We start from the raw sequence: 13770 nt of genomic DNA, 5'->3' as shown, positions 1-13770 counted from the left end.
CTAAGTGCTGGGGAAATCAAGAGCAGTCCCTGCCCTCAAGGCAGAGACAATATATGGTAGCTAGGCACCTAGAAGGTACATGTAGAATAGATCTAGTAAGGCAGTCTTACAGGGGAAGGCACCGGCAGCTGGGAGTACTGCAGAAAGCCTACACTCAAGTCTGGGAGCCACAGGTTCTTAACCCTGACCCCCTACGCTGCCTTAAAGACCCCCTTCATAGCCAGGGGAAGCAGTAGGAAAGGAAAACACAGAAAGACAACTTGGAATCCCTGAAGTCCCAGCTCCCTCCGCTTCCCACTTGTCTGATCTTAGATAAGTCACCTCTTCTCTCTGGGGCTGTTTCTTCACCTGAGGCCCTCCCTCCATGGGGGTGGGGATGGGGGCACTGTGAGCCAGAAGCCTTTTTTGTAACCTTTAAATACCATAGAAATGGAAGCTGTTCTAAGAAAAGGAGGGAAGAGGAAAAGACAGGGAGCCATGAAGGAGCCCCATCCCAGACAACTCAAAGTCAGCCCTGTGAGGTCAAGCTTGCGTTTGGTTTTATCCAAAAGAAGAGCAGGGAGTTAGCAGGGGTGGGGAGGCTGAGGAGGAGGAAAAGGAAAGCAGGGAGCCACAAGATGCCAAATGAAAGCCCCTCCCCAAGAGAACCTCTGGTCCTAAGAGGTGCCTTCCGAGTATGAGACCCCCTTGGGTAAAACCCAGATCATTTGCTTATTTTTTATCCTACCCAACATCCAGCACATTTATTAAGTGAATGAATTTAGCAATGGATTTCTTTCTCCTGGTTGATCCCAATTCCCCATGAGCCAGATCATGCATGCTCTAAAGTTTCTCTCTCCAAAAGACTCCAAGCTCTCTCAGAGGTAACTGTGGCTTTTCCTCTTCTCCCACCCTGCCCCATGTGTTCCTTGTCACTCAGAGGTGGACTGCGGTACTCCCAGCTCAGTGAAGAACACCAAAGTGAGATTTAACTCCACCAAGATGGGCTCCCTGGCTGAATACGAGTGTGAGCAGGGCTACATCCTCAGCTCTGAGAACAACCCCAGAGTGTGCAGAGCACACGGACTCTGGAGCGAACCCCCACAGTGTGATGGTGACTGGGTTCCACTGTGAACATATTGAGGTTCTCCCTGAAGGTTGGGGTGGGGGGAGGACTGGAGAACTCTGAGTTTATACCCTCTCTCCCTACTTTGGCTAATTCGGAGCCACATGACACAAAAAATGGAGAGCTTAATGTGGGCATATTAATAACAACTGGGAAGCCCAGGCTCCAAAATTACTGCCCGTTGAACCCAAGACAAGTTTTTTCATCTCTCTGGGCCTCAGTTTCTCGTCTGTGGACTTGGTGCCCCATAAGGTTCAGCTCTAAAGCTGAGAACTGTAACAGACCTTAGAGATCCCATAATCCAAATTCCTCAGTCTGCTGAGAAAGAAAATGAGGCCCAGAGAGATTAAGGGACTTTCCCGCGGAGATTCCCATAGTTATGGCCAGCACTCCTGACTGGCTGTCTCATTAAAAAGCAGACATCCCAGTAACAACCTGTGATGTCTGCCCAGTCCCAAAGACTGTCAACGCCCTTTCACATACAGCATCCCATTGAGTCTTCTTCACATGCCCCTCAAGAGACCAGATCCTCATCTGTACAATGGGTGTAATGAGGTAGGTTCCTCCCTGCCTCACAGGAATGTTGTGGCATTCCACAGAGAATGCAGGTAAAGTGCATCACAAGGGATCTGACTCTAGAAATGTGCCTTCTTCTTATCTGATGTTCTTGAAAGGTTATTCTAGGTCTAGACTCCTATGTTCTAACAGTCTGTGTTCTAGGGCTTCTTCCAACTCCAGCGTTCTGTGAGTCTATGAAATCTAGAGCACCCCCAGCTAAAGCAGTGTCTATACAAACAATGTAGCTCCACCCAAAACAACAGCTGTTGCAGATGCTTCAGTTACAGTCAGAAAGACTTGAGTTCAAATCTGGCCTCAGTCACTGCTTTGTGACCCTGGGCAAATCCCTTAACTCCTGTTTGCCTCAGTTTCTTCATCTGTAAAATGGTGACAATAATAGCATCCAACCCACAGGATGATTGTGAAAGTCAAATGAGATAACATAGGTAAAATGGTCTATAAATGCTAGCTATTATCATCATCATCATCATCATCATCATCATCATCATCCCTACTGTCACTGCCCAAAGTGACCTGAGAGTTTGACACAGTCAAGGCACAGACCCTGAACCATGTCAGCGGTCTCCAGAAGCGGGCAGGGATTCCCAGGGAAGGTAGGCAGCCACTCTGGTTCTTAAAGGAAGCAAAGAATTCCCAGAAGTGGAGCTGAGGAGGAAAAACCATTCCAGGTTTGGGGGGGAGGGCTTGAGAAGCCTTGCAGATCTTCTCCCCGGCCCCAGAGAGGAATGAAGCCATTTCCAGGAGCAGTCATCTCCCGTGAGCCCCAATTTCATTTTGGCTTCCAGACCAATTCCATCTCTGTCGCACCAGTGATTCCCATCCCTGGTTTGGACTCTCTCACAGGTTTCTCAAGGTTTGTTACTGGATTTTCCCAAAATCCTCCTAACAAAGACAGGGGATGGGGAATGGACCTATGATTTGTGGCGTAGGAAATTCCCAGATGAAGAAAATCCCTCTTCCAAAGCAGGTCAGCTCCTTCTCTGCAAGTTACAGTCCAAGAGATCTCTCTTAATCTCAGGTGGTGACTTGCCCAGGGTCCCCCAATCTGCACGTGGCAGAGGCAGGACTTTCTGACTTGAAAGCCAGCACTCTCTCTATGCCAGACCATCCCCAAACCAAATCAGTGTCCCTGTACTAAGATAACATTTCCATCCTCTTTTAGAAATCAATGAGTGTGAATCTCAGCCTTGCCTGAATGGGGGCTCCTGCAAGGACCGGATCGCCAGCTTCCTCTGCGTCTGTGGCTCAGGATACATGGGACCCCACTGTGAGCTGGGTAAGAGAAAGTCCCACAAACCCTGAAAGGACACTCTGTCAGCCACATGGAGTACAAAGGGGAGGACTTGTGTGAATACATTCTGGGCCCACCCTGAGCAGGTTAGGGTAACTCTTGGCTAGGTATAACATCAGGGCCTGTGCACAAGGTCAATGAGAGAAAGAAAGGTCACAGGTATATACATATATGTGTACGTTACCTATAAATAGACACACAATTTTATATCTACCCAGATAGGCCCAGGGCTGTCCCCAGTCATCCTGATCTATATCTGGCCACTAGATCCAGACGGCTCCGGAAGAGAGAGTGATGCTGGTGACTTTGCACAGCTCTCTCTCACTTAAATCCAATGCACTTGCAAGTCACAGCATCACCTTCCTGCTGTATGGTTCTCTTGGAGAACAAAGGACAAACAGCCACATCGATAGACAGACAGACAGACAGATGTGGACCTATACACATACTAATCACAGCAGCATTTTTTGTGCTACCAAAAAAAACTGGAAACTAAGGGGGTGCCTACCAACTATGGAGCAACTGAACACACTGTGGTCCCTGAATGGCACAGCGTGCCAATGTTGCCAAATGGAGAAAGGCCCACCCAGAGTTGGGATGGCCTGCCTCTGACCTCTCCTGGCAGTGTGACCTCGGGCAGGGCTTTTAAGCTGTCAGGGCCTCAGGCAGTGCTCAGACAGTCTGGAAGCTGCAGAAGAGTCTGTACTTGTGAAGGGAGTTCCCGCACTGATGAAATCAGAGACCCAAAGGAAAAAAGAAATGACCAACAGGAGGAATCCTGAAAAACGTGGGCAGGCCTGCCTAGCAGTGACAAGAGGGTGTTCTGCTGCTGAGTATGACAATGACTGTCAGCTGCTTTTCATCCCTGCTAACCTTCTTAGTGAGGAAACTAGTTGGTGAGGCCAAGTCTATCAAACACTGATTAGGCACCTACTGTGTGCAAACACCACCCCAAACAATGAGGACGTGAAGACAAAAACAGAAGGTTGTCTGTGTCCTCTAGAAGGTTACATTCTGCCAGGGGTGAGCTAACAAGAAACAAATGGATAAACAGGGTAATTTGAGAACAGGAGCAGGTAGAAGAATTAGGAAAGGCTTCTCCTTCAGAGAAGCTCAGAAGCCAAGCTTTGAAGGAAGCAGCTGATGAAAGCCGGGTATTCTGTGCAAAAGTCTAGAACCCGGAGACAGGAACAGCAAGGAAGGGCAGGTCAGCTAGGACTCAGTTAAGAGGGAGGAGTCATGTGAATGTCCCCGGAAAGGAAAGCTGGAGCCAGACAGTGAAGAGCCTCGAATTCCAAGGGCATGTTTTATCCTGAAGATAAGAGTGAACCACTGAAGGTTTGATGGGTAGGCAAATGACACAATGAAAGACTATTTTAGCAGCCGAAGGGAGGATGAATCTGAGAGGTGAGATATTAGAGCATAGGAGTGGGCTGCCCTAGTCCAGGTCTGCACTAAGGTGGTGGCTGGGAAAATCGAGAAAATGGGTCAAACACAAGGCAGGTTGTAAAGGTTAAAGATTATGGGTAAGGGAGACAAAGGGTTTGAAGAAGGACTGCAAGCATGGCCGTGCCCCCTGGAGAAAAACCCAAGTTGGGAAGGGAGGTGGGGGAAGACAATGGGTCTTCCATTTGGGTCATGTTTAGTTCAGAATGAAACGGGGATTAGTCTAGAGGGAGGCTGAGCAGCAGCTCATCAGATAACCAGATAGACAGTCAGGCTCTTGCTAGGCTAAATGTCACTGTCCTAAGCCCTTCCTAGAGAGCTGCCTGGGCACCTCTCTGATGCAACAGTGCCAATCACTCCTCTCTATCTATGCCTCATCCCAGGTAGGGACTTCATACTCTACCCCACCCCAACTCTGCCACCATAACCACCAGTGCTGTGCCTGCACTAGGGCCTGAATTACTTATTGAAGGAATTAATACTGGGGAGAGAAGAGAGAAAAGGGCTTTTCCTGCTCACCAGTCTTTCAGAGTGGGAATATATACAAGCATGTGATGACCATATACATAAACACTTCTGATTTCTCAACAGAGACTGATGAATGCCAGTCAGATCCCTGTAAAAATGGAGGGACCTGCAAGGATCTCCCAGCTGCCTTTGTCTGCCAATGTCCCGATGGCTTTGCTGGAATCCACTGTGAAAAAGGTAAGACTCCTGAAGGGGCCTGTTGGACGGCTCCTCACTCTTCCCATCACCTCCCCCAAGCATCTCTCCCAGCCCTCCAACGGTAGCTCTGCTTTGCCGTCAACCCTCATCCTCAAAACTGCCAAGACAGCTGTGCCTAAGCTAAGAAAAGGCGCCTGAGTGGCCGTGCTCTGCCACTCCCCCAAGCTCTTCCCTCCCCACGCCTGAGGCCCGCCTCAAGCCGATACCGTTCTTACCACTGTGTGTGTTTTGGGAATTCTCTAGAAGTGGACGCCTGTGACTCAGGGCCCTGTCAGCACGGAGGAGAGTGTGAGAATGATGGAGGCTCTTATCTGTGTGTCTGCCCTGAAGGTTTCTTTGGTTACCACTGTGAGATAGGTAAGATGGGCACAGATATGACCATACCACCGGCTCACACCTAGCAAATTCCAAGCAGTCAAGAGACTTTCCTGGTGTTCGAGAAGCAGCCCGGGGGTGTAAAGAGTACAAGACTTGAGACCAGAACCCTGAGTCCCAGGCTCAGCTTCCCTGCATTGGCTGTGAATGTATACATTAACAGGCTGGTTGACTTAATGCTCTGAGCCTCATCTGTAGAATGGGCACAGCACAACCTCCTCTCTGGTCTCTGTAAGGAACATGTGAATCATGTTGCTCACGACCCTTGGTAAAACTCAGAGTGGCGCCATTTGTTACGACTCATTTGTCTGCGTATTAACCTGGCTTCAGAGGCCCAGAATGCCCTGCTCAAGGCAGGCCTCCTTGGATTGACTCCCTCCCTTCCTCGCCCCAGCCGGTGGTGCCAGCATGCTTCTCATCTTGCCCTGTTCACTTGTGAGCTTGGATTCCCAGGTTGGGCTGTAAAATTCTAGGGGGTGACCCTTCTTCTCTAATTCTCACCACACCCGGTACAGTGTTAGACAAGAACCGAGTTTCACTTAATCGTGGCACCGAGACGCACCCCAGAGGACTGGCTAGCTGCCTGAAAAGGACGGCAATGACACACTTACATATTGCTTTAAGGGGCTTCTCAAAATTGCTTTAAAAAGTCTTCTTGTCCTAACAGCCCCCAGTGACACAGGCAGAACCTGTCACATCCAAGGAGGAAGTTCAGGCTCCGAGAGGTTAAGTACTTTGCGCATGGTTAGAAGTCTGGGAAGAGCCTGTGGAGGGATTCACACCCCGGTCTCTTCGGTCCAAGTCCACAGCCTGAATCACCTCTCATTCCTCCTCCCCAGATGTCAGCCCCCACAGCTACATTCTGTTTCAGCACAACCCCAGCAGAAAAGCAATGCGGCCCTGGGCCACGCAGGGGGGCCCAGACATTGCCCCCAGGCAAGCCAGCTACCAGACACCCCTCCTCCATCCATATCTGTGCAGTGTCTTAGTAACCATCAGGCCTGCATGCAGTACACAGATCTGCAGCTCATGAACTTTGTTTTTTAATGTTTTAATAACCATATTGTGATACATTTGATTTCTGTTGTACTCCCATGTATTTTACTTTATGCTTTTAAAAACGTGATTCTGAGAAAGGGTCCACAGGATTCCCCCGCCTGCCCACGAGGTCCAAGACAGCCAGGACCCATTGCCAGCTACAGCCCGGGCCCAAAAGAAGGCCTCAATTTGAAGCCCAAAGATCAGAGACCAAATCCTGGCTCTGCCATTTCCTAGCTGCGTGACTCTGACCTTGTTCCCTTCTCCAGCCTCAGTTTCTTCATCTGTAAAATGAAAATGTTGGACCATAGGACTTCCCAACTCTCAGGCCCAAATCCCCGGATCCTCTGACTTGCAGTTGACTTTGAGAGGAAGCCTGGGGTTGTCAGAAGTGCTAAGCTGGGAGTCAGAAGGCCTGGGTTCTTGTCCTAGCTGCCACTGACTGACTGGGTGACCCTAGTCCAGTGCCTTAACCAATTTCCTTATGTATTTAAAAAAAAATAATGGAGCCAATGCTACCTGCCACGCTTCTCTCCTCTCTTGAGTCGTTGAGATCAGACGAGATTACCACAGGAGAAAGTGGCCTTACATCATTTATCAAGTGCCACAGGATGAATGCAGTCACTGCTGACCCAGCTGCAGGGGAGGGTAGCAGAATGGAAGGATGGCATTAAATGGGGCTGTGGGCTTCAGGAACCTGGAGTACCAGGGCAAAATCAAGAGTTACCCCTCAATCTCATCTGCCTTTCTCATTCAGCAAGCGATCCATGTTTCTCCAACCCCTGTGGAGGCCGAGGTTACTGTCTCTCCAGCAACGGGTCCCACAGCTGCACCTGCAAAGTGGGCTATACCGGCAGAAACTGCGCCAAAGGTAAATGGGAGAGGGCGTGCCTAGGCTGGAGCACCACCCACATGGGGGAGGGACCACGCCCCAAGCCAAGGATTCTTGGTCTGTGGGGTCAGCCTTGGTCGGAGAGGGATGGGGGGGAACCCTGTGAGGCAGGTGGGGGCCCCAGACACCGCTGAGAGATGAGATCTCCAAAACCAGAGGGACCTTTCAAGTCTCTCTTCTTAGAAGAGTCCTGGTAGAACCTGTAGTCTTGAGAGCTCCTTTGGCTCAGGAAACCAAATATTAGAGCAAGGGATAGCTTCCCTAAGGAAGTCATCCCCATCCTCCCCAGTCCAATGCCACCACGGTGGTCTTTCAATTCAACAAGCATTTATTCAACACCTACTGTACGCCTGGCACTGCTGTAGATGCTTGGCTTACAAAGACACGATGGGAGAGGCCACATCCTCCAGGAGCTAGCACCCTATGGGAAGACAGTCTATACAAATACATAGACACAAAATAAATGAAAGGTTGTTTTTGTGGGAGGCGCTGGCCCCTGAGGAGGCAGATGGGCTGAGACTCAGCCCAGCTTCTGAGGGACAAGTGTCCAGAGCAAGCCTGTGTCTAGAAAGGGAGACAGGCAAGATCGGCCTGTGGGGGGCTTCCCAGGGGCTGGTGGGAAGGAGAAGCACATGGACCCCTATCCTTCAAAACCCAGAGGGAGAGTGGAAATGCCAAAGGGGACCTCAATACCCATCAAACAGTAACACACAGACACTTCCATCATGTGAGACTGTCCCAGACATTCCTCTCTTACTTCTGCTCCAAACCTGGTTATCATGGAAGAATGCATAGGCTCTCTCCCAACTAACTGGCCTCACAGGCTTCCCATCCCTTCCTGATCCCACCAAGACGCTCTGAGCAACCAAAGCCTCCAGGTCCCCCCAGCCCAGTGCCTCGCCAGCTGGCATCTCCTCCCTCCTCCTGTTTCCTGTCCCACGGCCCCCGACATGAGTGGCAGTGGGGCGGGCCACAGGTCTTTCTCATGCTGCTTTACCCTCTTCTCTTTGCTCGTGGCCTTGCCGAAACCCTCCAGAGCTGCTGCCACCCACAACGCTCAAGGTGGAAAGGGTGGAGGACAGCGGTGTCTCCATCTCCTGGCGTCCCCCGGAGACCAAGCAGCCAAGCAGATGATTGATGGGTACGCGGTGACCTACGCCTCCTTCGACGGCTCCTACCGCCGGACCGATTTTGTGGATCGCAGCCACTCTGCCCACCAGCTGCGGGCCCTGGCCTCGGGCAAAGCCTACAACATCTCCGTCTTCTCAGTCAAACGCAACGTGAACAACAAAATGATATCAGCAGACCTGTGGTGCTCATCACCCGCACTCGTGAGTCCACATGTGGGGCCGTGGGGGCTCTGAGGGTCAGAGATCAGAGAGCTGGGTGGCACCTCTGACCAAAGGCCAGCTAGTCCCACCCCTTCCTCTGCAAAGATCCCCTCCAAGACCTCCCCAGCTAGTGGGCATCAGACCCCTGTGGCAGGGAAGCTACTGTTCCACTCTGCGCCAGCTGTCAGTGGGGGGAATTTTCTTATTGTTTCCCCCCAATATCAAGCCCACATTTGCCCCTCTTCTCCTTCTTTCCACTGGGCCTTGTTCTGTTCTCTAGCTCTACAAGCGTCCAATCCATTTCCCACGTAGCATCCCTTCAAGTATCAGACAACTCTCCCGTCTCCTTCTAAGGACAGAGTATCCCCAGTCCTTCAACCAGCCTGGGCCCTCCTCCAGACATTCTAGAGTCCATCAGTAGCCCTCAGAAAACACTGTGCCCAGCTATAGTCTGACAGTGTGAACCACAGGGACACTCACTACTGTCTATTATCTTCTAGATGGTCTATTTCCAGGAATAATGCCTAACGTTGTACCAGATTAGAAGTCAGTTAACAAGCATTTATTAAGCACCTCCTATGTGTCAGGCATTGTGCTAAGCACGGCCCCAGCCCTCCAGGAGATCACCTTCTAAGTGGGGAGACAACATGCACCTAACTGTCCGTGCCAGATCTGTACAGTCCAAAGGGAGGGCGTCACTGGCAATGGGACAGCCATGCGCTGCTCCGACACTGTGGCTCCAGTCTTCCCTTGCGCATCAGAAGCTTCCTTCCAGCAGCTGCCAGAAGGTCTGCTGCAAACACTTGCTCCTCCAGAGGCCATCTGCCTCTCTAAAGCACCTGGGCTCCTCCTTTACATCTGCAGGCATGCTTCGTTTGTGCTGTCAGCTTTTATATCTGTTGTATATATAGTTATATATTTGTATATATTTATATTTATATAAATATATTTATGTATTTATATTCATATATTTTATATTCACATATTCATATATTTTTTATATGTGTGTGTGTGTACATATATATATATATATATATATCCGTTTTATCCAGAGACAGAGACTGAAAGCCTCCACTGTAGGTGTCAACACCCCTCAAATTTTAGGGGACTGCAGGAAGCAGCCTGTGCTGGGGGCTGAACTCTCTCTAACTCCTGCCAGCTCGAAATCTAGGATCCTATAAAAACTGTAACACGTCCCAAAGCCAATTCAATTCAACAGCACTTATTAAGCTCTGGTTTTGTGCCAGCACTGTCTTGCATGGTGTGAATCTAAAGAGAAAGAAAGAAAGCCTCTGCCCTTGAGGGCCTTACATTCTACTGCCGGCAGAAATGTCTCCGAAGCCCTCTCTGCTGGTCTCATCCACTTCGCATTTTCAATGTCACCTTAGACAAGTCAGGTGACCTGGTAGGCCCTAGCTGCCTCATCTATAAAATGAGGAAAGCACCTGACTTACCTGTGGACAGGAAGCTGTGTCAGGCTGTCTCAGCTGGGGTGGGGGGGTCCTTTTAGCATTGAGATCTATGACTCTGGGGTTGGCGTGGGTAACCAGGAATGGACTGTACTCATCTGGCTGCAGCAAATGGAATGTCTTCTGCTCCCAACAACTGGGCCTTTGTCCTGGTGGTTCTTCCTCTGTTACCCCTTTAACTCAAGCCAATTGCTAAGCCCTCCCCTCACTCACCACGGATTTAATGTTCTAGTACTACATTCAATTCAATCCAGAAAACATTCATTAAGAACTTTCTTCTGCAAGGCCCTGACCCAGAGTCCTGGGCATCTCACGTTAACAGATGCCTGTGACTGACCAGTGGCTCCTTCATCCCACCAGGGCCTCGGCCTGTGGAGGGCTTTGAGATCACCAATGTGACAGCCTCGTCGATCGCAGTCCAATGGGCCCTCCACAAGGTCAAGCACTCTACTGTCAACAAAGTGCGCGTGTCTATCCGCCGCCTCAGGGATCAAGAGGACCATGTTGTGGAGCTGGACAGTACCACTGACAAGTACACATTCTGGTGAGACCACAACGGGGATGAATGGGTCCCCTACGTTGGCTACCACTTGCTTTACAAAGTCCTTTATCGATATGAATTTGTATCACAGGGCAAGACGTCCATACTTTGGCCTGGGGAAGACTGGAGTGAATCCTTTGCCTCATTTTACCCACTAGAGTTCTAAATTTGCCCTGATTGTGTTCAATAGTCACACCATCACCCTAATGTGTCCTCCAGGCTCTGGGGATACAAAAGCAATGAAACAGTCCCCGTCTTTGAGGGGCATCCCAGTCTCAACAGGGGAGAGAGACAGGAAAAGCATAAAGAAACGATTAAAGAAAATCCACAAAATGAAAATGCAGACCAGCCACTCTGCTCATCCTCTCTCCCCCTTTTCTCAGGGATCTGCTGCCAGGAGAGAGGTACATTATTCATGTGGCCACCCTCAGTGGGCTGGGCACAGAAGACCATCCCTCAGAGAGCCTGGCCACTGCACCCTTCCACGTGTGGACTCGTGAGTATGATACAGTGGGTTTAGGATCAGATCTTCCTCCCCTTGTCTTGGCTGCTCTGACCTCTCTGCAAGAGCCTGGAGCCTTTCACACCTTCATTCACCCCCTGGATGGGCACATTCTAGTCCCAGAGAATGCCACTGCTGCAGGAGAAAAGGAACCTTGGGTCCCCATCACTTAGTGGCTCAGAGTCTTTTCTGTAACACCTATGACTTGACTTATCACAAAGAAAGACCCATGTGACAGGAAGAGTGGAATATACATATCTATGTACAAACATACATATGTATGTGTATATATACAAATACATACATATAGGTATAGGTCTAAATACATACACATACACATAGTATGAAGTACTATGAGAAGTGTCCCCCGTAGTGCCCCTGCCTATGGATTCCCCCTAGCTGATGGCCCACTCCTAGCTCCAGCTCTAAGCTCTGTGTCCCGGGAGGGTCTAACACTGTGGAAACATAACTTCCTGTGGTCTTCTGTCCCTGGAGGAGATAAGTGCTGGCCTGTGGCCAGTTCAGTCCAGAGGAGCCCAGGGAGCCAGAAGAGGAGATAGTGCTTCCTGCTCTGGACCTCAGTTTCCTCATCCGTGAAGAGAGCTGGTTGGTCTGGAAGGCTCCTGAGGTCATGGAAGGCTGATCCTGCCCGTGGCAGAGCAGGGAGGGATGGGGGTGGGGGGGAGGGTGGTAACTGGTTACCAGCCATAGGGAAGAGGGGCTGGGATCGACCACCTCTAGCTTCAAGAATGGCAAAAGTGAGAAAAGCCTAGTGTTCAAGAAAATTGTTTCATCCCTACCAAAAGAAATCCCAGCAGGGAATAGAGCACTGAATTCAAGAAGATCTGAGTTCAAATTTGGCCTCGGATACTTACTAGCTGTGTGACCCTGGGCAAGTCACTTCACCTTGTTTGCCTCAGTTTCCTCAACTGTAAAATAGGGATAATCCTACCTCCCAGGGTTGTTATGAAGATCCAATGAGTTAATGTTCATGAAACGCTCTGCAAACCTTAAGCCGCTGTATAAATGCCAGCTACTCCTTCAGTGATGACAGTTTTTCTTCTTCCCTTTCTACCACCCCAATGCCTCTGGCAGGTCCTCTCTCACCCAGAAACCTGACAGCTTCAAGAGTCACAGCTACTTCTGCCCACATGGTGTGGGAGCAGCCACCTCCAGGGGCTTCTGTGGAGGGTTACATCATCAACGTGACCACAAGCCAGAGCGTGAAGAGCCGCTATGTGCCCAACGGGAAGCTGACCTCCTACACCATGCGCGACCTGCAGCCAGGTCAAAGGTATCGACTCTCAGTGACTGCGGTACAGAACACAGAGCAAGGGCAAATGCACAGCGACCCTGCCCATCTATACATTATGACCTGTAAGTTCTGAACCGTCTTCCGTGCCAAATGCCTTGAAACCCTGACTGTAGGGAACAGATGCCCCTGGGGAAAGGGGCCTCCTCTCTACCAAGAGTTTCCTAGTATCTACTGACTAAGCCTAGCACACAAAATGCCGTTCAGACAATCTCACAATGAGGGCCGCTGTAAATCACAGCTATCACAAAGTATCTTAACTAGCTGAGTAAGGCAGGGCCTGACACTTTGCAGAAACCACGCTGAGCAAATTCCCATGAGGCCAAGCCTCCAGGCTGAGTTACCAGGGGTGACAAACATGCCTGCTACCTCTCTTCTGTGTCCCAAAAGTTACAGAGTGCAGACTCCCCCCATTCAGCCAGAAGACCTACTGTGTGCCAAATCATGGTGCCAAGTGCTGGGGGGATACAAAACAAACAAAAGGCATGGAATTTGGCCTTTAAGTGTATTCCCAGTCTGACCAGGAATCTAGAGCAGACCAGAGTAAACTTCAGGATATTTATGGCACGGTTGTTAGTACCCTTGAGAAGGCTGGGCAACAGGTCTGCCAGACACGAAGGCAGTGCTTGTTACCACTAACCCTGGCAGGGCACCAGTATACCTGCCCATCCTCGGAATGCCTGCATCCAGAACAGGCCTTCACATGGCAGAGCTGACTATGTTGTCGAGAGGAATAACAAGACAGCTAGATGAGAGTTACCTGTGGCAGAACAGCAACATCTGGGGGGGCCTGGTTATAGAGTAATTCTCTCCAAATGTCTATGTTTGTGCTCCCCTGGCACGTATGCATCTCATGGGAGACTCTCATAATAGGCTGATCTGCGAGTTGCTAGAGGTCTTGAAGCCCAGCCCCCAACCAAGAGCTTGGGCAGTGATGACTGTGTCACAAGAAAGTCATGGCCACGTCCTCAAGAACGCCTGAGCCCCATCCTACTCTCCAGGGGACCCTGACAATAATGTGTAAATGTGAACAACTGATCCAGGGCAAACTGAGTAATAAAGAAGTAGGGTGAACACCTGATGGTTCTTTAGGCCTGTATCTTTGGTAGAAGAAAGGGACAGGCAGGCAGATGGTGGATGTGAGCAGCCTACAACATATTACC

The 13770-nt window shown here is 50.2% G+C and overlaps 1 protein-coding gene across 1 annotated transcript in view; it reads left to right on the top strand.

Annotated features, from left to right (window-relative positions):
- The window catches only part of SNED1 (sushi, nidogen and EGF like domains 1), a 101541-nt gene that overhangs the window by 68707 nt on the left and 19064 nt on the right, over positions 1-13770 (top strand). The window contains 11 exon segments of the mRNA XM_020988987.2: positions 920-1093; positions 2847-2960; positions 5013-5126; positions 5391-5504; positions 7318-7431; positions 8489-8563; positions 8566-8739; positions 8742-8783; positions 10613-10796; positions 11177-11289; positions 12391-12672. Of these exon segments, the coding sequence (XP_020844646.1) occupies positions 920-1093; positions 2847-2960; positions 5013-5126; positions 5391-5504; positions 7318-7431; positions 8489-8563; positions 8566-8739; positions 8742-8783; positions 10613-10796; positions 11177-11289; positions 12391-12672 (1500 nt within the window).

Source organism: Phascolarctos cinereus, unplaced genomic scaffold (assembly GCF_003287225.1).
Source record: "Phascolarctos cinereus isolate Bilbo 61053 unplaced genomic scaffold, phaCin_HiC Scaffold_7;HRSCAF=346, whole genome shotgun sequence".
NCBI lineage: Eukaryota > Metazoa > Chordata > Mammalia > Diprotodontia > Phascolarctidae > Phascolarctos > Phascolarctos cinereus.
Note: the sequence above shows the minus strand (reverse complement) of the source record. Positions and strands in the feature narration are given on the sequence as shown.